The 27233-nt window shown below is 45.3% G+C and overlaps 1 protein-coding gene and 1 long non-coding RNA gene across 2 annotated transcripts; one reads left to right on the top strand and one right to left on the bottom strand.

Annotated features, from left to right (window-relative positions):
- Positions 1-15687: 15687 nt before the first annotated feature.
- Positions 15688-17307, bottom strand: adra2a (adrenoceptor alpha 2A). The gene has a single exon (XM_078412823.1). The coding sequence runs from the start codon at positions 17039-17041 to the stop codon at positions 15776-15778; it is 1266 nt and encodes a 421-aa protein (XP_078268949.1). The 5' UTR covers positions 17042-17307; the 3' UTR covers positions 15688-15775.
- A 3249-nt stretch (positions 17308-20556) lies between these two features.
- LOC144600929 (uncharacterized) lies at positions 20557-24280 on the top strand. Its single transcript, XR_013548200.1, has 3 exons — positions 20557-20644; positions 22308-22456; positions 24127-24280. It is a non-coding gene; the product is annotated as an uncharacterized LOC144600929 (long non-coding RNA).
- The last annotated feature ends 2953 nt before the right edge of the window (positions 24281-27233 follow it).

Raw genomic sequence — 27233 nt, 5'->3', positions numbered from 1 at the left:
GCTATGTAGTCAACAGGATTAGAGGGCACCAGTAAAGCACTAACAGACTGCAACAATGACAATGAATATTCATAGCCAGAAATAACAGATTTAGTTCTGCATTTATCTGAATTTCATCACAGCTGGGTATCAACTCCAAAGCTAAGCTTCCCCTGTTAAAATGGAGCCTGCTGTGATGAAATGCTCTCTTATTGTCCCTCTGATGTGCAAAAAAATGGGCCTGTTTCTGATTCCAACGTGTCCGGGATGTGAAAACAACCCATAATTTATGAAATGACAGTTTCTTGATTAGTAACTGTAGTCAGGGGTTAGGGGGAGAAGGCAGGAGAATGGGGTTCGAGAGGGAAAGATAGATCAGCCATGATTGAATGGGCCGAATGGCCTAATTCTGCTTCTATAACTTATGAACATGAAGTACAATGCAATATGAATGAGGTTGAAGCTCAGCTAAGTTAAACAGGATGGAAGAGAAAGTCAGAACAAGTCCCGTCTCCCATCACAATATTCCAGCCAATTTTTATTCCTCCACTCATTCAACATTATTTAGTTTCATTTTACTTATTTTTAGTTTAGAGATGCAGCTTGGAAACTGGCCCTTGGGCCCACCAAGTGCATTCATCAGCTGTTTACTGTAGTTCTATGTACCTCCTCCCTCGCCTCCATCCTGGGACCCCAGTGCACCTACCAGGTGAGACAGAGGTTCACGTGCACCTCCGCTAACTTTAACTACTCCATGTGGTGTTCCCGAAGTAACCCCTTGTACATCGGCGAGACCAAGCGTGCGTTTCACCGAGCACTTGCACTCGGTCTGCCAAGGCCGACTGGATCTCCTGTTGTTCACCATTTTAACTCCCCTTCACATTCCCATACCGGCCTTTCTGTCCTTGGCCTCCTCTATTGCCAGAGTCAGGCCACATGCAAACTGAAGGAACAGCACCTCATCTTCTGCTCGGGCAGCCTACAGCCCAATGGTATGAATATTGAATTCTCCAATTTTAGTAAACTTCTAACAACCCCTCTTCTCCCTTCCCTTCCTTCCCCACCACCCCTCCGCCCCACCTGACCTCCCCCTTCACCCACATTCCTTTCTCTGGTTTTGCAATTCACAACTCTTCAAACGTTTTGTCTCACACCTACTGTTCCAACCATCTGCCTCTCAAAAAGAAATCTTTGCCTGTGTTCTCCTATTTGCTGCACGCTTTGTGCTGCCTCTTCTCACTCCCAGCTTTCTTTCCCCTCTCTGAGTCTGAAGAAGGGTCTCAACCTGAAACGTCGCCTATCCACGTTCTGCGGAGTTGCCACCTGATGCTGTGTAAAGCACAGGAGGGAGATTATCGTCTGAGTTCACTGGTTGCCTCTGGGTTTTACAGTCATCTGTCAGGTGCACAGCTGCCAGCACCTCCCCATGGCTAAAAGCAGCATAGCAAGTGTCTGACAATGGATTTGACAGCCATCAAGACCATGCCTTCCTGCTCACCAGCTGCCAGCACCGTCACAGTTATTGAACAGAGACACTGACTGCAAATACCGTCTGTGCAGATGTTCTGAACGTCCAAATACTCGTGAGAATAACTATCACAACTCCATTGTCGAGCTGCCGATATTTCCCAGCAAAATTCCAGTCCCCTGTCCACGCTTGGTTGCTACACTGCCTTCCATTGTTAGTTGGGAATACAGCACAGCAGCACTATCGCACCTTGCCTTTTTGTTCAGAAACATCTGCCAGTGATTAAAAAACAACAACAAATTGTTTCGTGATGGAAATGTGCGCTGCACAATGCCCACCTAAAACAAAGAAAAGATCTGAATTAGACCAGCGACAAACGCAAACTGTGAGCTGGGTCTGAAGAAGGGTCATAATTCATAGGTTCTAGGAGCAGAATTAGGCCATTCAGCCCATCGTCTACTCCGCCATTCAATCATGGCTGATCTATCTCTCCCTCTCAACCCCATTCTCCTGCCTTTGCCCCATAACCACTTACACCCTGACTAATCAAGGATCTGTCATTCCTCGCCTTAAAAATACCCATTAACGGCGCCACAGACCTCTGTGGCAATGTATTCCACAGATTCACCACCACTGACTAAAGAAATTCCATCTCATCTCCCAAGTCGAAACGCTGTCTGTCCATTTCCCTCCGCAGATGCTGCCTGACCGGTAGTTGTTGTGGAAAGACCTCAAGGAAAGGTTTGTAGGTTAATTGGCTTCTATAAATTGCCCCTATTGTGTAGGATGCAAAAGTGGGATAACGTAGAACTAGTGTGAATGGGTGATTGATGGTCAGCACAGACTCAGTGGTCCGGAGGACCTGTTTACACATAGTGTCTCTAAACTAAACTAAACTAAACTAAACTAAGAATGATTTCTAGTGTGTTTAATTGTCATATGGACCAGTACTGAAACTATGAAATCCTTGCTTGCTGCAGCTTTACAGACACATTAATAGTGCAGACTGGAGAACGTAGAGCAAACTAAACAAAGTCCATTGTAGATCGTAGCTGAGGTGGGGTTGTTGTTAGGGTTGTGCAGGGTGGTTCAATTGGTGATGGGAAGAAGCTGTTCTTCAACACTGTTCTCAGGCTCCGGCACCTTATTCCTGATGGCAGCCGCGAGATGAGAACATGACCAGGACGTTGTGGGCCCTTGATGATATTGGCTACCTCCAGGGGTTCCTCTAGCACTTTGTTTTTTTTCTGGACAAAACTATCCTCTTTCTACATTGAGTTCAATATGCTGCATATCCCAGCATGAAATAGATTTGATTTCAATCGTCCAGCTTAATTCAACTATAATAGAAACATAGAAACAAAGAAAAATTTGTGCAGGATTGGCCATTCGGCCCATCGAGCCAGCACCGCCATTCAATGTGATCATGGCTGATCATGTAAAATCAGTACCCCGTTCCTGCTTTTTCCCCATATCCCTTGATTCCTTTAGCCCTAAGAGCTAAATCTAACTCTCTCTTGAAAACATCCAGTGAATTGGCCTCCACTGCCGTCTGTGGCAGAGAATTCCACAGATTCACAACTCGCTGGGTGAAGGCGTTTTTCCTCATCTCAGTCCTCAATGGCCTATTCCTTATTCTTAAATTGTGACCCCAGGTTCTGGACTCCCCCAAAATCGGGAACATTTTTCCTGCATCTAGCCTGACCAATCCTTTAAGTATTTTATATGTTTCTATAAACTCCCCTCTCATCCTTCTAAATTCCAGTGAATACAAGTCCAGTCAACCCATTATATCATCATATGTCAGTCCCGCCATCCCGGGAATTAACCTGGTGAACCTACGCTGCACTCCTTCAATAGCAATAATGTCCTTTCTCAAATTAGGAGACCAAAATTGTACACAATACTCGGTGCGGTCTCACCAGGCAAATGCAGTAGGACCTCCTTGCTCCGAAACTCAAATCCTCTCACAATGAAGGCCAACATGCTATTAGCTTTCTTCACTGCCTGCTGTACCTGCATGCTTACTTTCAGTGACTGATGTACAAGCACACCCACGTCTCGTTGCACCTCCCCTTTTCATAATCTGACACCATTTGGATAATAATCTGCCTTCCTGTTCTTGCCACCAAAATGGATAACCTCACATTTATCCACATTATACTGCATCTGCCATGCATCTGCCCACTCACCCAACCTATCCAAGTCACCCTGCAGCCTCATAGCATCCTCATCCCAGCTTACACTGCCACCCAGCTTGGTGTCATCTGCAAACTTGGAGATGTCACATTTCATTCCCTCGTCTAAATCGTTAACATATATTGTAAATAACTGTGCGGAACTTGCTACTTCTTTGACTTCAGTCTGAAGAAGGGTCTCGACCCAAAACGTCATCCATTCCCTCTCCCCAGAGATGCTTCCCATCCCGCTGAGTTACTCCAGCATTTTGTGTCTACCATCAGTGTAAACCAGAATCTGCAGTTCCTTCCTACACATTATTCATAGCTTAGTTTAGTTTAGCGAGACAGCGTGGAAACAGATCCTTAGGCCCATCATGTCCAAGCCTATTGACACTTGTTCTCTGTTATCCCTCTTTTGCATCCTACACTGTACTGTATGTAGTGTATGTTTACATAGTACATGTTGTCCCATGTACGATGGGAAGCGATTAATATTCAGATCAGCTCCTTGGTGAATCCACTAAACTTGAAAGGTACTTTTTGCTTTGTATATAAAGTTTAGGTAAGATTGGGTCGCAGAGTTTGAAGAAGGGTCTGAACCCGAAACGTCACCCATTCCTTCTCTCCAGAGATGCTGCCTGTCCTGCTGAGTTACTTCAGCATTTTGTGTCAATCTTAGTTAAAATGGATACAGGTTGTGTTTTCCCCAAACTGTAAACTGTTACGTAAGTACATCACATCTACATTGAGAGGTTTACAATCCAGCATAACTTTGCCAAAACCTTATTGGCCACAAGTACTGCTACATTGATGATTTCGGTAAACCTCTTAAATTTGGAAAACAATTCTGCTTTTTGAAAAATTAATTCCCTCGCCAATGGTTCCCTTTAACCTTATACTTTCCACAGAAGGTTCCCATGCTTTAGATATGATTATTTATAATGAAGAACAGTGGGTTGACCAGTATTAATATTTTATTATCAAAACGTTCTTCATTTGCAAAGCTGTGAAAACATTATGACAAAATGTCAAGCAGGCATTGCTGAGTGGAAACCAAATATCAAGGAGACTTCAGGCTCCTGAAGCCTGGAGTCAATAAGAGACCGTAAGTCATCACAATAGAGAGAGATTGCTGAAGTCAGTGAAAAGGAAAATTGGACAGAGAATACTCTGGGCACTTGATTAAATATTGCTTGTTCTGTACCACCACCAGGGCTTAAAATTACCTTTATTTTCAATCAGAGTAATTATTGTTCCCACGTCAGCAGAAGCAGGCACGGGATGTAGACAGCATACACCACCAGAACTGTGGAACTCAGCATCTCCTCCCTCCTTCATCGAAAATCTCCAGTCCTTAATGGGAAACGTAACAAAGGTGCTGACAGCTTAGATATCTTGTTCAGAACAGCTGCCGTTGTAAATGGAATATTCATCGTGAAGCCACAAAATGCTGAGGTAAGCAGCAAAGTCAAACAAGAGGGGAAGGAATGTTATTCTGCACGTCCGTCCAATTTATTCCCATGAAGCTTTCACCCAACTTTGCGCAAAATCTTTGATCATTTGCACTAAAATAAATAAAGATGATCTTTTAAGCTTCTCGGTCGGGTAGATGAACAGAATCTTCTGCATGGAGTGGGGGAATCAAGAACCAAAGAACATAGGTTTAAGGTGAGGGGGGAAAGATTTAATAGGAACCTGAGGGGTAACTTTTTTACACAAAGGGTGGTGTAAATTTCATTGTTCTGTTATGACAATCAAACACTCATGAAATTCCAAAACCAACCCATAATAACCTACAAATAAAAGTTTGGATCAGAATAAACAAACAGAACAAATTAAAAATCCCACCTTGTGTTCCAGTCAGTCTGATGCAGGGCATCAGAGAGCACGTTACAGTCGTAATCAAAGTGCATGTTCTTTTACAATTATTCAGTGGCCACACTTTGAAAGTTCAATTACCACTTCGAACGACAGAGTGAGGGTTTAAGCCTTGATAAAAATATTGTGAGTTTGTGGACAGGCTAACTCCATTCCCTCATGCTCATTCCTTAAACTGCTCCATCCCCTAAATTCTCAAGGAACCCCACAAAACGTTCTAATTTTCTAACTTTCCAAATGATTCCTAATCTGTGCCCAATCTTCAGCCACACAGTACCTTTCAACCTTTGGTTGCATGGTCTGCTTTACTTTAGACTTTAGAGGTACAGCACGGAAATAGCCCCATTGGCTCACCGAGTCCTCACCGATCAGCGATCACCCCTTACACTAACACTATCCTGCATACTAGGGACAATTTACACTTTTTTTTTAACCAAAACCTACAAACCTGTACATCTTTAGAGTGTGGGAGGAAACCGAAGCACCCAGAGAAAACCCACACGGTCATAGGGAGAACGAATAAACTCCGTACAGCCCTTTACCCTGATTGATTCAATAGCACCAAGGCTCATTAATAAATGTCAGAGTAACACTGAAAGGGGAATATTATGTTTTAGTAACCGCAGAACTTGCTACGAGGACGAATGACAGAAAGATGATGTGATTAGTGCCACGGAACTCCAAAGGCTCTGGATAATTTATAACCTTGAAAATTGGCCAAGGAAATGTGCTACAGAAAAAAAATCAATACGTTTAATTTGTCACAGTCATTCCGGAAGTAAGATAATAGTATGGCAAATTCCAAACCAATTTTGAAGCTTTGAACCAAATAAAATACATCAACTGAAACGTTCCCAGAAATCCTCATCTTCAGAGCTTAAATCTTTGTTTTAACTGCAAAAACACCCTGATGTTATGTAAAATTGTGCACGAGTCATTCGGAGCAAAACAGAAAATAGATAGGAAATCAGTGATTAAGATACCTGGTCAAAATGAGGAGAGAAAACGCACAAGATAAACATCCAGTTGTTTTGAGCAACACAGATGCTTTTTCTTGACCAACATAACTATTTTTAACAATCAAATTGTTAAATATAGCACAGTTTCTCTGTGTCTATCCTTGACCCTAGTGTGTGTAGGATAGTGTTAGTGCACGGGGATCGAAGGTCGGCGCGGACTCGATGGGCTGAAGGGCCTGTTTCCATGCTGTATCTCTAACTTAAACCGAACTAAAAGGAACACAAAGTGCTGGAGTAACTCAGCAGGTCAGGCAGCACTTCTGGAGAAAGGTCCCAACCCGAAACGTCACCTATCCATGTTCTCCAGCTAAGCTGCCTGACCCGCTGAGTTACTCGTACTTTATGTCCTTTTGTGTAATCCAGCATCTGCAGTTCCTTGTCTCTAAACTAAACTAAACTTTGCAGTAGTTTTCAGTTTAGTTTAGAGATACAGTGTGGAAACAGTCCCTTCGGCCCACCGGGTCCGTGCCGACCTGCAATCCCCACACATTAACACCATCCTACATGCACTAGGGACAATTTACATTTATACCAAGCCAATTAACCTACAAACATGCACTTCTTTGGAGTGTGGGAGGAAACCGAAGATCTTGGAGGAAACACACGCAAGTCACGGGAGAACATGCAAACTCCATACAGACAGCACCCGTTGTCAGGATCGAACCCGAGTCTCCGGCGCTGCAAGCACTGTAAGGCAGCAACTCTACCGCTGCGCTACCATGCCGCCAAGGATCCTGTTATGTTGGATTACATTTTTCCAACCTCTTAGGTCATTGGAAAGCAATAGGTTCAAAAGACACTTGTTCCAAAAGACAATCTCTCACAGTGAGGAAAGTTACATTTGGCCCACAAATAAAATTCCGAGGACTACAAACAATTTTTTTTAAAAAAATTATTTGTGATAAACCCATAACATCCCCACAACTAGCTCATAATAGCAGCGGGCAAGGCAATGGAGCTTTATTTGTTGGTCAAAACATGCATACACAGAGCTACATTCCCACTATACCTTCCTGCTATTAGCAGGAAGTTGGCCTGTATTATAATACTTAGTTACTTATAGACACAGTGGTAGAGTTGCTGTTTTACAGTGCCGGAGACCCAGGTTCGATCCTGACTACGGGTGCTGCCTGTACGGAGTTTATACATTCCCCTGTGACCACGTGGGTTTTCTCCAGATGCCCCGGTTTCCTTCCGCACTTAAAGACGTACAGCTTTGTGGGTTAATTGGCTTCTGTAAATTGTCCCTTGAGTGTAAGGATAGAACTAGTGCACTGGGTGATCGTTGGCCTGCGTGGACTCAGTGGGCCGAAGGGCCTGTTTCCACTCTGTATCTCTAAACTAAACTAAATTTTAGTTTACAATGAAAACACTCCAATGACGACATTGTAGAACAGAAGAATGTTGCGTCCCTCAAACAAATGGAGTAACACATGAGGCTGGCACTTTAGATCTAGCTCCATTATGCTGCTTTCCTTTTAATTACTTTACACAGGGACACCACCTTCACTAGGTGTTTTTCATCAATCATTGTCTATCGAGGTCGCCCAACATGCCTGAGTTACGATACCTAGCAGGGATCTCTGTGGAGTGTGTAGCTCCTGTGGAATACATCACACATATCTTTCATACTTGTTCGCACAGACTATTATACATAGTGCGGGAAAAAAACAAACCTTAACAAATAATTCAAGAGCTTGTAAATCAAATCCCACAAGTTTAGTCAGAGAAAGATAAGACAAGAGGGAAAGAAATAATTTATCTGGATGAAATAGAATAGGCCAGGTTACATCTGCTAGAGAGGCAAACTACACTGTGTAAATCATAAAAGATGACAATGGTATTATCATTGCACACATCTATTAGCTAAACCATTTCCGAAAATGATTGCAAAACCAAGAAGAGCCTATGTTACAGCCATCTGCAAATAAAAGGTTGGCTAGAATATGTTTTCAGAATAAGATTGGAGTAAGACTGAATAAAGGCTGAGTGCACAGTTCCAAATATGGATATTTGATGTACGGTTAAAAGTTGTCTGTCTATAAACATTCTTGCCTCTTTGCCTCATCGGGCTTTATGTAAAATGCCTCCCAATCCCCTATTGTTAAATCTGGTTCCAAGCAACTTCACTTTCCTGCCAAACAGCTTACTCTATTTCTGATCAGTAACCTTCCACACTGTTTCACCTCCCAGCAAAGCCTAAGTTTAGTTTAATTTCGAGATACAGCACGAAAACAGGCCCTTCAGCCCACTGTCTGCACCGACCAGCGATCCCCACACTTTAACTGTCCTACACTCAGGATAATTTTTACATTTATACTAGGCCAATTAACCTACAAACCTGTGCGTCTTTGGAGTGTGGGAGGAAACCGACGTTCTCAGAGAAAACCCACGCAGGTCACGGGGAGATCATACAAACTCCATATAGACAAGCCAGGAGTGAACCCGGGTCTCTGGCACTTTAAGTGCTGTAAGGCAGTAACTCTACTGCTGTGCCACCATGCCGACCACAAAGTACTCACTGTATGGAGTTTGTAGGTTCCCCCCCGTGTCTGTGTGGGCTTTCTCTGGGTGCTCCAGTTTCCTCCCACACTCGAAAGGTTAATTGGCTTCGGCAAAATTTGTAAATTGTCACTAGTGTGTAGGGTCGTGTTAGTGCGTGGGGATTGCTGGTCGGCATAGACTCGGTGGGCCGAAGGGTCTGTTTCCGTACTATCTATCTCAACTAAACTAAACATGCTTCATCTCTCCCCTCCACCATCTAACATCTGCTCCTCTTTGCTGCAACCTTTCGATTTACGATTGAAATTTACAGCACAAAGAAAGACCATTCAGCCCATTAACTCTATGCAAGTCCAAAAAGTATTTATGGTCTCTACACTATTTCTACTCTGGTATTTATGCAAGTTGTACTCCTCGGTTTCTGTAGATTAAGCTAAGTACCTCATTGCTGACAAGGGCCTTTTGCTCTGGAACTGCTGAAAAACTATATTCTGCACTCTGATATTTTTCTTTCCACCCAACCTGTTGTATGGTTTGATTGTTTTCCTACTTAATATTATTGGGTTTGATTGAATAGCACGCAAACAAAAGGTTTTCACTGTTGCTCAGTACACATGACGATAAAGCAAACCAACCCAAAGGTGATTTTTTTTAATGTGATAAAGGCTTTTAGTCTCCACTGCATTTTGTGTGAATTCCCATCCTCACCATCCTTTTGATGATAACATTCCCCCTGCACCCCCAATCAGTGATCCTTAACTTACCAGATCAAATCTCAATTTTAACTCTTTACCTGGTGAAATATGCTTTCCTAATCAACCTGTCCTAATAAATGCTTTGCCCTTTAAACCCATGCATTGCAAAGTAAACATTCACAGCCCAACTAATCCCTTCTCATAAATACAAAACAGCCGAGCATCTGCATCATGAATTTTGACTGCTCCTTCTCAGATAGAATCACACCCTTCCTCTGATGCGGCTTAACTGATGTTTTACACAGTTCCACATTCCCTCTCTGTTTTCGTGTGGATAAAGAGTTTTCCTCTCACTTTTTGACCACTTTATCCTGCTACCCTCAGGGATTGTAGACACCTGCTGCATAATCACTGTGTTTTTATACATACAATGATCCGTTTCTCACTATTTACACCCCAGCAGTATGAACATTGACTTCTCTAGTTTCAAGTAACTCTTGCTAACACAGCTGGTAGAGCTTCTGCCAGAGCACCAGGGACCCGGTTCGATCCTGACCTTGAGTGCTGTCTGTGCGGAGTTTGCACGTTCTCCCTGGGCCTGCAGGGCTTTCCTCCAGATGTTCCGGTTTCCTCCCACAACCCAAAGACATGCAGGTTTGTAAGTGAATTGGCCTCTGTAAATTGTCTCTAGCCTGTAGGGAGTGGATGTGAAAGAGGGATAACTTAAGTAATCGATGGTCAGTAGGGACTCAATGGGCTGAAAGACCTGTTTCCATGCTGTATCTCTAAACCAAACACTTCTCTGGAATTAACTCTACTTGCCACCTTTTTGCCCCATGTAACCAATCCATTAATTCTGTGTGCAGCCTACAACACTCTTCCTTATTGTCACTGCACTGCAATTATTTAACTGCTTGCACACATTTGCACACATCTTAATCATAGCTCCTGAATATTAAGTCCAATTTGTTGAGTTTGCCACAGCTCCACAGAAAGCAAAATACTTTGTAATTAGCTCTTTGGAACCCCATTGGTGTACACGTAAATCCTGAAGCCACCATCAATCGTTGCTGTTAGAGTCATACAGCAAAGAAACAGGCCCTTCTTCATACCAACTCAAAGGCCGTTTTTTATGCTTTAGGACTCTGAAACAGGCCTTCCATCAGGCTAACACGTCCATGCCGACCAAGATTCCCCCATCTAAGGTGGCAGAGCAGCGCAGAGGTAGAGCTGCTGCCTTACAGAGCCAGAGCCCGGGTTCAATCCCGAATACTGCTGCAGTCTGTGTGGAGTTTGTACATTCTCCCTGTGACTGCATGGGGTTTCTCCACCTTTCTGTTCAATCAGTCACATGGGTCCTCATCACAAAGCCTTGTTAAACTAAATCAAATGCACGAACATTCCGACCCGTCATTTTTGAGTCAGACACAATGTTCTTTTAACAAATCCATTTCTCTTCCTATTAGAGGTGGCATTGATTGATTGATTGTAAGATACAATATAGAAACATGCTCTTCAACCCACGTTGACCATTGGTCACTCGTTCACATGAGTTCTATGTTATCCCACTTTCTCACCCACTTCTACACACTGACAATTTACACTGGCCAATCAACCTGAATGGTGTCAGGTTAGCAAAAGGGGAAGTACAACGAGCCCTAGGTGTCCTTGTACATCAGTCACTGAAAGTAAGCATGCAGGTACAACAGGCAGTGAAGAAAGCTAATGGCATGTTGGCCTTCATAACGAAAGGAGTTGAGTATAGGAGCAAAGAGGTCCTTCTGCAGTTGTACAGGGCCCTGGTGAGACCACACCTGGAGTATTGTGTGCAGTTTTGGTCTCCTAATTTGAGGAAGGACTTTCTTGCTATTGAGGGAGTGCAGCAGAGGTTCATGAGGTTAATTCCTGGGGAGGTGGGACTGTCATATGATGAAAGAATGGAGCGACTGAGCTTGTATTTACTGCAATTTAGAAGGGTGAGATGGGATCTTATAGAAACAAATAAAATTATAAAGGGATTGAACACGCTAGATGCAGAAAACATGTTCCCGATGCTGGGGGAGTCCAGAATCAGGGATCACAGTTTAAGAATAAGGGGTAGGCCATTTAGAACAGAGATGAGGAAAAAAAATTTCACACAGAGAGTTATGAATTTGTGGAATTCTCTGCCTCAGAAGGCATTGGAGACCGATTCACTGGATGCATTCAAAAGAGAGTTAGATAGAGCTCTTAAGGCTAGCGGAATCAAGAGGTATGGGGAGAAGGCAGGAACGGGGTACTGATTGTGGATGATCACATTGAATGGCTCGAAGGGCCTAATGGCTTCCTCCTGCACCTATTGTCTATGTATCTATGTAACCTATAAACCCGCATGTTTAATTTAAGGCTATCACATGGAAACAGGCCCTTAAGCCTACCGCGTCCACACTGACTATCGATCACCTGTTGAGAAGTCAACCATCCTACAAACTCACGTGTGTTTGGGATGCAGGAGGAAACCGGAGCACCCAGAGGAATCCCACATGGTCACAGGGAGAACTTGCAAATTCCACACAGACAGCACCTGAGATCAGGATGGAAACCATGTCTTTGATTCTGTGAGGCAGCAGCTCTACCAGCTGTGCCACTGAGCGACCCATATATTGTTGCAATCTAATGTGGAACACATCAGTTGTGCTTTTAGCAGCCTTCCACCTCAGCATGAGGAGCCCCAGGATTGCAAGCTGACGTTCACGTGCATTTCTGTGGTATTGCTGCATTCAAAGTGCTGTCCTTCAGATACTAAACCTAGAGCAGCATCTGCCTGTCAAGGCAGACATTGCAGATAGACACAAAATGCTGGTGCAGCTCAATGGGAAGGGCAACATCTCTGGAGAGCCTACTCATGCTCTCCAGGGATGCTGCCTGTCCCACTCAGTTGCACCATCATTTTGTGTCTATCTTCGGTGTAAACCACCATCTGCAGTTCCTTCCTACACAAGACAGACATTGCCACTAGTTCTGCTTAACTAACAGCAGGAAATAATTTGTTTGGTCTCCTTCATTTGCCATCATCCCGCATAAATAAAACAGTAATTCGCCTCATTGATAGGATTTTGGTATTCACAAATAGCTAGAGTTTTTGGTTGTAATACAACTAATCGCATTGGAATTAATAAGTGTTTGAATAAACTTTCAAAATCACGGTGCATCAAAATACAAACAGATGCTACTCTTGAGTGTTCCGTCTAAGCTTGTATATATATTGTATATGGGCGGCACGGTAGCGCAGCGGTAGAGTTGCTGCTTTACAGCGAATGCAGCGCCGGAGACTCAGGTTCGATCCTGACTACGGGTGCTGCACTGTAAGGAGTTTGTACGTTCTCCCCGTGACCTGCGTGGGTTTTCTCCGAGATCTTCGGTTTCCTCCCACACTCCAAAGACGTACAGGTATGTAGGTTAATTGGCTGGGTAAATGTAAAAATTGTCCCTAGTGGGTGTAGGATAGTGTTAATGTACGGGGATCGCTGGGCAGCACGGACTTGGTGGGCCGAAAAGGCCTGTTTCCGGCTGTATATATATGATATGATATGATATGATATGATAACATTAAAATGCTGCTTCCAAAATGAAGCTCCTTTTTTTGTACAATTCGCACACATTTAAAAAACATGAAGTGCTGGAGTAACTCAGCGGGTCAGGCAAAATCTCTGGATGACATGGACAGGTGACGTTTCAGGTTGGGAATATCCGAAACGTCACCAATCCAGGTTCCCCACAAGATGCTGTCTGACCCACTGAGTTACTCCAGCATTGTGGGTTCTGTACAAAAAGGATGCCAACCCAAATCATCGTCTATCAATGTCCTCCAGAAATGCTGCCTGACCTGCTGAGTTACTCCAGCACTTTCAGTTTTAATCTTAATATTACAGCTACTTGAGAGCAAACTGAGCCATTTTTCTAACATTAAAGTATGGAAGAAATCCCAAATTCTCTGCAAAGCCAATGGATGTTGTGCCTATTGGAGCTTTCAAGGCGAGGGTCAATGGATCAATAGGTAGGACATCACCAAGATCAGGTAATGGACTGTCATAGAGGTCAGTCTTGATCTAATAGGTTGATGGGCTGAATGGCCAGGCTGGGAACATTGGAACAGGGCAGCACAGTAGTGCAGCAGTAGAGTTACTGCCTTACAGTGCAAGAGACCAGAGTTCGATCCTAACTATGGGTGCTGTTTATACAGAATTTGTACATTCTCTCTGTGACTGTGTGTGTGTCTGTACAGAGTTTGCGCGTTCTCCCTGGGACTGCGTGGGTTTCCTCCAGGTGCTTAAGTTTCCTCCCACACTCCAAAGTGTGGGAGGAAACTCAATTCCACCAGCAGCCCTGCAAATGTTCAGACCTGTGTGTGAGGGAAACTGGAGAAAATGTAGAATTGTTTGTTAATCTCAGATGAAAGGCAGGGTTGAACTCAATTCTCATTTCGCAGGACACAACAAAATGTCAGAATTAAAGACATAGAGGGACGTAACTAAATTTGCAGCTAAGATAGACACAAAATATTGGAGTAACTCAGCGAGGCAGCATCTCTGGAGAAAAGGAATAGTGACGTTTTGTGTCAAGATCCTTCTTCAGACTCTCAGTCTGAAGAAGGATCTCGACCCGTAAAGTCACCCGTTCCTTTCCTTCAGAGATGCCGCCTGACCTGTTGAGTTACACCAGCATTTTGTGTCTATCTTCGGTGTAAATCAGCATCTGGAGTTCCTTCCTGTGCAACAACATTTTTAGCACTGATCTCTCAAGATTAGCAGTGAGCTGATTAGCAGCGTCCAAATTCAAAGATAGACACAAAATGCTGGAGTAACTTAGCAGGTCAGCAGCATCTCTGGAGAAAGGGAATAGACAATGTTTTGGGTTGGAACCCCTTTTCAGGTGGAAAGGGGTGGGGGGGGGGGGGGGAAATGGAGGTGAGAAAAGACCACAACATGGGTATCTTCAGCGTTTTGTGTCTATCTTCGGTATAAACCTGTATCTGCAGTTCCTTGCAACGCAGTCTAAATTCAGTTATTTCATAACATGGGTGACAAAACATGTTAGACTTAACCAGTGGTTTAATTCCGTATAAGAGCAAGATTAATTCACATTATCAGCAGTTAAATAAACACCTGGGTTTTACAATTGTGCTCTCTGATTGCAGATCGTAGAACACACTCCCCGCCCCACACCCCCACACCCACCCTCCCTCTTCCCGCTGTGAAACACTCCATGAAATAACCAACTTTGTCTCATAACTCCTTTCGCGACGTGAGTCCAACACGAGAGTCCAACACCATCTCCCTCTGAGGTGCCAGTGGTCAGCGGCGAGACGTCGATCAAGCTGGTTCGGTGCGAAGTCCTGACTAATGATGAGAAAAGCATTAACGGTGTTCGATTTCCAAATAACTTCTCGCCTTGTGCGTGTTTGAATCTGACAAATCGCCAAAAACAATCAATGCGACACCGCCTCTTCTGGACGGGACTTTGCAGGGGGTAGAATATTGGGCAGGTTTTAAGCTGAACTTGTCAGAATCCGCCGCTGAACGGATAAAGTTTGTTGATCGACAAAAGCGGATGCGGATGCATTTTTAAACGGCGAGGTATTTTTTTAACCAACAAGTTGGCTCATCTTGTAACATATTAGTCTGTATTCAGAAGTCCTCGCTACGGCTTTAACACGGCATCGGTCCGATACGGATTGATAGCAAGAGTTCGGCGAATGAAAGCGTCTATTCTGTTTCCTATCGCCAGAGTGACTGGCTTTCCTTGAGACAAGGAAAACAGAGAAGCTGGGAAGGATGGGGTCAGAAGGGAGAAAACATTTACAGATAACCAATTCTCAAGCTTGGCCGAAGTTCTGAGATCATTTGTCTAACTCTACCTGGTCAAACAGGTCTCGCACACAGTGAATTACCCCCCCACCCACCCACCCACCCACACACCCACTGGGATGATAGGGACTTTAATGCAAAAACAACAAAAACACAACATTCCCCTTTTGATTTAAAAAAATAAAACCCACAATCTCCGCTTCACTCTTCAGACTTTCTGCGCCTTCCTTGTCCTGCACAAGATATTTTTGAAAGCCTTCCTGAAGTCGTGGTTGAAGATGGTGTAGATGAGCGGGTTGAGGGAACTGTTGCAGTACCCAAACCAGAAGAAGAATTTGAAGAGTGTCTTGGGCGGGCTGCAGCTCTCGGGGCAGATGGCGGTGAGGGAGTAGGTGAAGAAGAAAGGGAACCAGCACACGACGAACACACCGATCACCACGGACAGCACGAAGGTGAACCTCTTCTCGCGGTTGTGCCTGCCCTTCCAGCGGCCCGCCTTGGGGCTGTTACCGTCCTCCGGCTTGTGGAGGCCGCTCACCACCTTGCCCTGCACCGACTGCACCACGTCCGTGGCCTTGGGCCGGGTCTCCGGCTTGGACTTGGCCGGGCAGTGGTGGTCAGAGGACGAGGAGTCGTCATGCTCCAGACCATTGGCTTCTGCCGGCCGGGTGGGACACGCTCTGGTGGTGCCGTTCCTCCTCCCATCGTTGGGCGAGGGTGAGGGCCGGAGCCCGTTGTGTCCGGCGTGCCCGGCGTTCGTGCCGGGGAGTTGGTGCCTGGTCCTCGACTTGGCGATCTGGTAGATCCTCACGTACACCAGGATCATGATCACGCAAGGGGCGAAGAAGGAGCCGATGCAAGAGGAGATGATGTACCATTCGTCGTTGTTGATCTCGCACTGGGGGTTGTCCCGGAGGCCCGTCTCCTTGCCGATGGAGATAAGCGGTGGGAAGGAGATGACGGCGGCGATCACCCACACAGTGACGATGATGCACTTGATCCTCCTGGGCGTGCGCTTCAGGTTGTACTCGATGGCCTGGGTGATGGACCAGTACCTGTCCAGGCTGATGGCGCACAGGTGCACGATGGACGAGGTGCAGAACAGCACGTCCAAGGCCAGGTATATCTCGCACCAAACTCTGCCGAAGTACCAGAACCCCATCAGCTCCTTGGCCAGAGAGAAGGGCATGACCAACGTGGCGACCAGGATGTCCGCGGACGCCAGGGACACCAGGAACAGGTTCTGTGGAGCCCGCAGCCCTCGGCTGGTCAACACGGCGATCACCACCAGCACGTTGCCGAAGATGGTGACCATGATGATCAAGGTGACCACCGAGGTCAGGGTGACGGCCGCCTGCACAGAGTAGGAGTGGACATCGTGGGGAGTGGTGTGGTTGCAGCTCCAGTTACACGGGGTGGCTCCTGGCCCCATCATCGAAGCTCTCACCCCATCCACACCCTGCAACTTCAGCATCGATCACAGCGGCGGCGCCTCCGACTCGCAAGGCGGCTCGGCTCAGCCCAGTGCATCCTCTGCGGCTTCACCTTCACCTGCAAGGCTGGGCGGGCAGTCTCCGGCGGTAAAGGTGGTGTTGGAGGCAACTGTGACAGTGAGCACAGGACAGGACAGGCGGAGTCGGAGCTGAAGACTGAGGGGGGGGGGGGGGGTGGGGGGGCGAGCGCCAGCACAGACACAAGATGGGCTAGAGAGAGAGAGAGAGAGAGAGAGAGAGCAAGCCCTTCGCCTGAGCTGCCGCCCGTCCGTCCTCCCCTTTATATAAACCCAGCGGCGTGAGGCGGTGCAGGACACGCCATCGTCAGGGCACCACGTGGGCTCTGTGGGCTTTAAACAGCGGAAAGTTGGGCGGAGGGGGAGGCGAATCTTCCGCTGGTACTTGGAGTGCCTCAGTCAGTGAGTCAGTTAGCGACTGAGAGAGGGAGGGAGGGAGGGAACGAGAGAGAGGGAGGGAACGAGAGAGAGGGAGGGAGGGAGAGAGAGGGAGGGAGGGAGAGAGAGGGAGGGAGGGAGAGAGAGGGAGGGAGGGAGAGGAGGGAGGGAGAGAAGAGAGAGAGAGGGGGGGGAGAGAAGAAACGAGGGGGGAGAGAGAAGAGAGAGGTAGAGAGGGGAACAGAGAATGAAGGGGAGAGAAAGGGCGAAACAGTGGCGGCCCCGCTGCCAACTCTAATCTCCGAGACTACCTCAAAAGCTGCAGTCTCTTTAATTCCATCAGAGTTTTGTTGAATAACGTCTTAGTGCGAAACTGTCGCCTCTAGTTCCGTCCGTGGTTAATCGCACCCAACAATACGCAGAAACAAATAACCGCAGACGCTGGTTGATGCACAAAATGTCCCAAAGTGCCGGAGTAACTCAGCAGACCAGGCAGCGTCACTGGAGACCATGGATAGGTGATCTTTCGGGTCGAGACCCTTCTTCAATCTGAAGAAGGGTCTCGACCCGAAACGTCATCTATTCCTTTTCTCCAGAGATGCTGCCTGTCCCGCTGAGTTACTCCAGCATTTTGTGTCTATCTTCCGTGCTTTAGAATGTCGCAGGATATAAATTAGCCTTCTTAAACTAAAATTAGGCTTTGCTATCGTTTGCAATCGCGGACCCACATTATAATTTCAGCGAAGTGTTGGTTTTTTGTTGCGCTGCCGAGACTACAGGCTCCCTACCACGTCAATACACTAATATTGTTACAGCTCCACTGTTCTAATTTCGGCAGCGTTATCTTGCTCAATAGAATCGGCTGCGTTTCTCCCGGTTACTCTGTTATTCCCGATTTGCTGTAAGCGTCCTAGTAACAGTCACTGTGCCAACGCACTGTGCCTGAAGAAAGCCCCCGACCCAGAAACATCACCTATCCATGCTCTCCAGTGACGCTGCCTGGCCTGCTGAGTTACTCCGGCACTTTGGGACATTTTGTGCATCAACCAGCTTCTGCGGTAGTCTCGGAGATTAGAGTTAGAGAAAAGGAATAGGAATAGATGACGTTTCGGGTCGAGACCCTTCTTCAGATTGAAGAAGGGTCTCGACCCGAAGGATCACCTATCCATGTTCTCCAGAGATGCTGCTTACGTGGTGCGCTGAGTTACTCCAGTTTTTTGTGTCCATCTTCGGTTTAAACCAGCATCTACAGTTCCTTCTTACACAAATATTCTGAACCAGTCTGAAGAAGGGTCCCGACCCGAAACGTCACCTATCCATGCTCCCCAGAGATGTGCCTGACCCGCTGAGTTACTCCAGCACTTTGTGTCTTTCCTTGGTAAACCAGCACCTGCAGTTCATTGTTGCTGTAATATTATCTGTCAGAGCGGCAGCTTGCATTGTGAGTCTGTAATGTGTGTTACACTAGCATGGATGGGCGAGGATAGTTAGCGGAGTTCTCTCAGCCAGTTTTTTAAACACACACAGAGGGTGGCGGGTGGATGGTTCGCGCTGCCAGGGATGGTGATGGAGGCAGATACGATAGTGGCGTTTAAGAGGCTATGGATCACGTGCGGGCAGAGGAGATGAGTTTAGCTTGGCATCATGTTTGGCACCGACATTGTGGGCCGAAGGGCCTGGTCCTGTGCTGAACTGTTCTATAGACAATAGGTGCAGGAGGAGGCCATTCGGCCCTTCGAGCCAGCACCACCATTCAATGTGATCATGGCTGATCATTCTCAATCAGTACCCCGTTCCTGCCTTCTCCCCATACCCCCCTGACTCCACTATCCTTAAGAGCTCTATTAGCTCTCTCTTGAATGCATTCAGAGAATTGGCCTCAACCCCTTAATAATCTTATATGTTTCGATAAGATCCCCTTTCATCCTTCTAAATTCCAGTGTATACAAGCCAAGTCGCTCCAGTCTTTCAACATATGACAGCCCCGCCATTCCGGGAATTAACCTAGTAAACCTACGCTGCACGTCCTCAATAGCAAGAATATCCTACCTCAAATTTGGAGACCAGAACTGCACACAGTACTCCAGGTGCGGTCTCACTAGGGCCCTGTACAACTGCAGAAGGACCTCTTTGCTCCTATACTCAACTCCTCTTGTTATGAAGGCCAACATTCCATTGGCTTTCTTCACTGCCAATGCATGCTTCCTTTCAGTGACTGATGCATTAGGACACCCAGATCTCGTTGTACGTCCCCTTTTCCTAACTTGTTTCATATGTTTCTATGTTTCATACAGCCTGATTATAGTGCAATTTGCGACTATAAATGGACACGTCCTAACGCCAACTCTAGTTGAGCAAATGTTCCATCGATTTCCAGCTACTTGTCCATTTCGTATCCCAGGAAAGCAGGCGGAAACTAACCTGTGATAAACCACGAGGAAATGACTGGCGTTCTTCTATTCTTGGGAATGTGTAGGAAGGAACTGCATATGCTCATTCAACCCGAAGATATACACAAAAAGTTGGAGTAACGCAGCGGGTCAGGCAGCATCTCTGGAGAAATGGAATGGGTGACGTTTCGGGTCGAGACCCTTCTTCAGACTGTGTTCACTGAGGCAGGGTGAAGGCGTTTTTGTTCCCCCTTTAGTTCGTCGCTGGAGATCGAGTCTTTGGATTTACAGTCTTCAGATGACTCGAGGTTGAAGGATGAGAAACGTTATTCAGGGCTCATACTAAAGAAACCACGCAATCGAGCTGCCGGAGCGACTCAGCAGGTCGAGCAGCATCTGTGGAGGGACTTGGATGGAGGGCGTTTCGAACGAGGCAAAGTTTCGACCCGAAATGTCTAAACCCCGAACATTGCCCCATAGATGCTGTTTGAACCGCTGAGTTACTCCAGCAGGGGTTTAATTGCTCGGAATCCCAGCGTCTGCAGTCCCAGAAATACGTTCTGTCCACATTTTATATTTAGACTGGAAATAATTTGTCCACAAATTACATTTGCAATTCCCCAAGCCTGCATTTGCAGCCTCCCATCTATGGCGCTGCCCCAGTGCCCCCGCTGGTAAAACGTTGCAATTACAACACATCGAAACGTGTCAATTAATCTCTAGCTGCTTCAACGATTAAGCTGCCAACTGCTTAGATGGAAGAGCGCACCGTATGTCGGGGTTTGCTGACGGCAACAAGGTAGGTGAGACAGCACGTAGTGTAGAAGAGAGGGAGGGGGTGGTTACAAAACCAGAGTGGGCTGGTCTATGGCAGATAACGTTTAGTAAAGATAAAAGTGAAGTCATGGAAGTAAAGTCCTTCCCTCTGCACTTTTAAACTGTGGAAAGCACGGCAGGGGATAAGTGGAGATTTTGAGAGGTTCTTGTACAGAAATTAAAGAAAGTGAATGAACAGGTATATCAATGGATATTTTTATGGCGGAGATTGAAAGATTCTTGATTACTAAGGGTGTGAGGGGTTATGGGAAGAAGGCAGTAGAATGGGGTTAAGCTGGAAAGATAGAGCAGGCACGATTGAATGGCAAAGTACTTGATGGCCTAATTCTGCTCCTAGAACTTATGAACTTATACCGCCATCCCTAGGATGCCAGAAATGAAACTTTAGTTCAGGAGGGCTGGAATGCAAGGATGGGCTTTATGTAACAGTTGGTCAAGTGTCTGGATGAATTGGAATATCATCAGTTCTTCGCCCTGCTTGGAAATTCAAGACAGTTCCAATTGAAAGAGTTGAGCTTTGAAATTAAATTGCATTGACAGGATGCAGCCTTCAAATATGAAAATTAAGAGATTCTGTAATTTAGATGAATAAAGGATCTATCAAAAGGTAGATTAAGAGATTTCATTTAATAAACAGGGGCGGCACAGTGGCACAGCTGTTGAGTTGCTGCCTTGCAGTACCACAGACATGGGTTTGATCCTGACTATGGGTGCTATCTGTAGGGAGTTTTCACCCAGAGTGTTGTGAATTTGTGGAATTCTCTGCCACCCTTATGGAGGCCAAATCACTGGATGGATTTAAGAGAGAGTTAGATAGAGCTCTATGGGCTAGTGGAATCAAGGGATATGGTGATAATGAATGGATAACCCTCAACCTATGAATGGATAACCCTCAAAAAATGCAGATCCAACAACCCTTAAAATTAAAACAGGAAATTCTGGGAATATCAAACAGGCCAGGCAGCATCTGTGGAAGAGAAATGGAAAGTTTTTTTGTTTTTTGATTTTGTTTTTTGAGTATGTGTGTATGTGTACTTGTATATATGTACGTATATTTATACATATATATGTGTGTGTGTATGTGTGTGTATATGTATATGTGTGTGTGCGTGCGTGTGTGTGTATATGTGTGTTATGTATATATATGTGTATATATGTGTATATATATATGTATATCTATGTTCTATGTTCAGTTCATTTTTTTTAATTCCACTAATCCTCAAAGTCTGATTTCAGAATAAATGTTTCATTATGAGGTGCAACCATCCTAATTCATTCAGTGTTTCATTCCAAGGTTATTAAATTCTTAAGAACCATACAACCTTGTAATAACTGAATTAATAATACCACACACCAGTACTATTATTGCTTCACTGTTACATCTATCAACCATATTTACAAACTTCTTATTAATCTACAACATGCTGCAAAGCTAATATCATTGCTACCTTTGTATTTTATAATTCAGAAGGATTTTAGATTTTATTGCAAATAATATGAGTTTTATATTATGCACTATTTTCTTCCTATAATTAAGGCATTAAGGCCAAATGTGCAGAAATCTGACATAAAATTCCAGTCACGATCTGACTCTTATACATGCACTCATCAATATATTCCTTTAGAATCTTAGGATAACTCTTGGTATGGAAAGGCTCCATTGAATCTATAATGTTGGGGCAACACCAAAGATACTAGAGGAGCAAGATGAACAACTCCGTCGAAATCGCCTCTACTGAAGTGCAGTCCTCACAGGAGCGGAACGTCCATTTTAGTAAGCAAAACCCGCCGATTGCTATGCCTCTCGTAGTGTAATCAGTGTTTTGGGGGAATAGTATGTGTGTTGATACCATTAAAATGCAGAATATATCTCATCTATCAATTCACAGATTTTTGTTATTTTTCTTTTCAAATGTTTCTGCAAGTTTCTGCCTACTAAAATGGCGCCATGACATACTAGGGTTTTTAGGGTCAGTGGTCTATCTTGCTCTGCTCTATTATCTTTGGGCAGCACAGTGGTGCCAATGGCAGACCTACTGCCTCACAGCGCCAGAGATCCGGTTTCAATTCTGACCAAGGGTGCTGTCTATGTGGAGATCGCACAGTCTTCCTGTGGCCACGTGGGTTTCCTACAGCTGTTCCAGTTTCCTTCCACTCCCCAAAAAACACGTAGGTTTGTAGGTTGATAGGCCTCTGTAAATTTCCCTGAGTATGTAGGCAGCGGATATGAAAGTGGGATAACATAGACTAGTATTTGATGGTCGTCGTAGACTCGGTGGAATGAAGGGCTTTTTTCCAGGCTGTATTGTTCAATCAATCGTCTCCCAACATACATATTCCATCTGGTCTATGGTTCCGCAAATGATTCTCTCAGAATCTTGCCCCATTCCCTTTTGAAGGCATTCACTGATTCTTTATTCCACTATGAATCACCAGTGCTAAGAACTCCAGATCAAAATCACCATCATAGAACTTTAGAATCAATACTCACACAACTGCATGGTGTTTTGCAGACATTGAACTGCACAATAACACAAAGGATACTTGCCTGCGAAGCCACTACAATTAACTAAACTGAAAATGAGATATTCCCCAATTCACTGGGGAAAATTTCAAACGTAAATGTGTGGGAATCAGACAGAACAATAAAGTCAGTTTTAAGTCAAGGCAATTGTGTGAAAAATGGACCTTGATTCTTTAAAGAACGATCAGAACATTTGTTCCTCGCCGCTACCGTGTGAAAATGAACACGGCGTCACAGAATGTAGAAGTGCAGCACTGGAACAGGCCCTTCTGCCCACATGGTTGGTGCTGTGCATGATGCCCAGTTCAACTCATCTCCTCTGCCTGCACTTGATCCATATTCCTCCATTCCCTGCATATCCATATGCCTATCTAAAAGCCACTTAAACGCCACTATCGTATCTTCCTTCACAACCACCGTGTGTTCCAGACACCCACAACCTTCTGTGTAAAAAAGCTTGACCAGCCCAACTCCGTTGAACTTTGCCCCTCTCATCTTAAAGCAACAATCATTGCCATCTCTAGGGGTAGTGGCAGGAGACAGCCAAGTGGTGCATCTGAAATGCTGGTGGGCACAATGTGAGTTCATTGGAACAATTCACATTTTATGTGGCGAGTCTTTAACGACCTGATAAATCTACTTGGAGAACGTTTCTGGGCATCGTGAGAGTACACTCACGTACTTATGTTCATGCCTGATTAAAGGTGGTCCATTTGGTCACCGCTGTACTCGATGAAGCATTGAATCTGTGGGCTGTCTGTATAAGATGCAGAAAGGGTGATGGAAAATCATGTATTAAAACAGTGAAGACTGCGGTTCAAAGCACCTAACATCGTGGAAACCGTTTAGAAATCTCAGGCTCTGTTTTGAAAGTGAACAGTAAAGGTGGTGGACATTAAAAGTGAACATTAAAATTGCAGGTGGTGGATATCTGAAATTTAAAAAGAAAATGCGAAGAACACTCAGCAGGTCTGACAGCCTCTTTGGAGACAGAAGCAAAATCAAAGAATCAATGTTTCAGGTCGACCGCCCTTCGCTTTGACACATCGTCCGGGTCTTCATTAACCCCGTTTCCCGCGCTACGTATGCTGCCAGATTTCTGCACAGCAAACTCACTAGTGAGGGTGGGGGGGGGTGTGGGGGGGGGAATCTTTCTTTTTTTTTTAGGTCTCTTCCGCGGGGCCTTCCATCGCCCGGCGCGGCTCGGCCGCGGGGCCTTCCATCGCCCGGTGCGGCTCGGCCGCGGGACACCATTCTGCTTTAGTTAAACATTTTGTTCATGATGGCCGCGCCGTTGTGTTTGGCTGCCTGCCACTGTATGTTTCTTTTTTTTTTTCCTAATCAGATGTGCAGCACTTTGGTCAACGTGGGTTGTTTTTAAATGTGCTATACAAATAAAATTGACTTGACTTGACTCCGCTATCCTTAAAGAGCTCTATCCAGCTCTCTCTTGAATGCATTCAGAGAATTGGCCTTCTGAGGCAGGGAATTCCACAGAAATACTCAGCAGTTCAGGCTGTCTCTGTACTCTACCGTTGCCCCGCCGTTTTTTCTGTTCTGGGGAAAGGTCTACGTTCTGAACCGTTGACTCTGCTCCCCTTCCCCCCAGATACAGCCTGGCCTGCTGAGGATATCCAGCATTTGCTGCAAGCGTCAATTACTCTTTGCCCAGGGATTTCAGCACCGCGGACAGAGCGAGCCCATGCTGCCCCCTGGTGACCGGCGGCGCCAGTGCAAGCACGGCCGGGAGCGTCCTAGTGCCATCCAGCGGCCACCACTCGCTTCTACCTTAGCGAAGGGATTGAGTTACTGACAACTCAATTGTCACCTATTGTCACCTTCTCAATACAAAAAAAAACAGAAGTCGAAAGTGCCCGTTAGGCTACAAGCACAATGAAAGTAACAAAATGGGATAATGTGAGCACATCCTGTGAATTAAAAGGCCATTTGTTTAATTCTGTATAGTTAACTGGATTATTTTACCCCGTTGAATAAATTAGATTTCGTCTTAAGGAGGATGAATGGATGTTTTATTTTCGGGGTCATTCCATCACCGCTTCCTTTAAAATGCTCGGCTACCTGGAAAACAGATTTAATTCAACTAAGCACATCACCGGGTACAAACACAGACCTGAGAAAACCACATTTGTTTGAATTAAGAGACCTGCCGTCTCCTGTTATTAGCTTTCTTTTAAATCTTTTTTTATTAAATACAAACAAACAGCTCTTGAAATATCCCGAAGGCACTCAGTGTCCCCGATTTACCGTTGAGAGAGTTGTGGAAGTGCATTCTCTCGCCACGTGTACCGAGATACAGTGAAAAGCGTGCTCTCCAGACAAATTATACTGTACGTGAATACAGTCAAGCCAAACATCAGTAAAAGTCAAGTATGCTTAATTGTCATATGTACCGACTGAACAATGAAGTTCTTACTTGCAGTAAGCAGCATAACAATCCAATAAACACACTACTCATAGTTAATATAATAAGCACAAAAAAACCCAATACATTAAACCCCCCAATAATAGTGCATGGAGCCAGTAGTCAGTCCCTAGTGCAACCAAGACAGTTTATAATTCAAGTAGAGCAGGTAGCGCAAAGAGAAAAATGCCGGATTGCAGAATACAGTGTTACAGCATTATAGCGTGAGGTGGAACACATGTACCGACTCCCAGTTTAAATGTTTTATTTTCCACATTTCCATGCAACATGGAATGAGGCAATTCGGCTCATCGTGTCGATGCCGCCTCCTTTGGAAAAGAGTCCTGACCCAAAATGTTGTCTGCCCATTTCCTCCACGGATGCTGTCTGACCAGCTTAGTTCCACCAGCACTTTGTGTGGGGTTTTTTTAAAATTCAAGATTCCAGTATCTACAGTCTCTTATGTCTTCCATCTCATTTCCTTGCTACTTTGCCTTGTTACCAATTTCCCATTAATTCCACCCACTGTCCACATTCAGGAAAGGCGGTAGTGTAGGAATAAAGAACTACAAATGCTGGTTAATACGCAAAAAAGCACAAAGTACAAAGTACTCCTTGGGGGTCAGATACAGGAGGTGGAATGGGCAGATGGGAACAGTGGGGGGGGGGGGGGGGGGGAAGAGACATGATGGGAGAAATGTGTGGGAGATGGGCAGATGGAGTGAGTGGGGAACAATCTGGGTGAGAGGTGTTTTGGGAAAGAAGGGAGTTAGTGGGAAAATCAATGTGGATCGAGGGAAAAAGATGAAACAGGTGACCCAAAATTAGAAAATTTATTGTTTGTGCCATCACATTGAAGACTACTCAGATGGACTTTGAGGTGCTGTTTGCATTTGGCCACACCATGGCAATAGTGTTTACTATCTGCAAAATGTACAGGATTGAGGCACCTACAACAGCCCCTCCCAACCTATTGACTTCTAGTTTAGTTTAGAGATACAGCATGGAAACGGGCCCTTTAGCCCACCAAGTCCATGCCAGCCAACAATCACCCGTACACCAGTTCTATCTTACACACTAGGTACAATTTACAGAAGCCAATTAACCTACAAACCTGAGATAGATGCAAAATGCTGTAATAACTCAGCAGGTCAGGCAGCATCTCCGGGGAAAAAGAATAGGTGCCTTTTCGGGTCGGAACCCCTCCTCTGACTGAAAGATAGAGAAGTTCAGCACATCTTTTGAATGTGGGAAGAAACCGTAGCACCCGGAGAAAACCCACACAGTAACAGGGAGAATGTATAAACAGGATAGTCAGGATAGAACCAGGATCTCTGGCACTGTAAGGCAGCTACTCCACAGCTGTGCCACCAAATGTCCCCTTCTACTGGAGAGAGGGATGGGGGCTGCCAGCACAAGGAGCTCCAGCACCAGCAGCTCTCCTTCCAAGTTAAACTCAATCCTGACTTGGAAAATATCTCACTGTTCTTTCATCTTCATTGGGTCTAAATTCTGCAAACCCTTCCCAAAAGCATATGGCAGTTCCTTCACCCAAAAGACCGCACCTTGTTAACACTGGCCTTAGTCAATGATTCCCAGATCTAA

Source organism: Rhinoraja longicauda, chromosome 16, assembly GCF_053455715.1.
Source record: "Rhinoraja longicauda isolate Sanriku21f chromosome 16, sRhiLon1.1, whole genome shotgun sequence".
In the NCBI taxonomy this organism is placed as follows: domain Eukaryota; kingdom Metazoa; phylum Chordata; class Chondrichthyes; order Rajiformes; family Arhynchobatidae; genus Rhinoraja; species Rhinoraja longicauda.
The sequence above is the reverse complement of the archived record's forward strand: the minus strand, read 5'-3'. Positions and strand labels throughout refer to the sequence as shown.

Bases quoted from the DNA above. Each gene is read 5' to 3' on its own strand.
- adra2a (XM_078412823.1), bottom strand. From the start codon at position 17,041: ATGCTGAAGTTGCAGGGTGTGGATGGGGTGAGAGCTTCGATGATGGGG.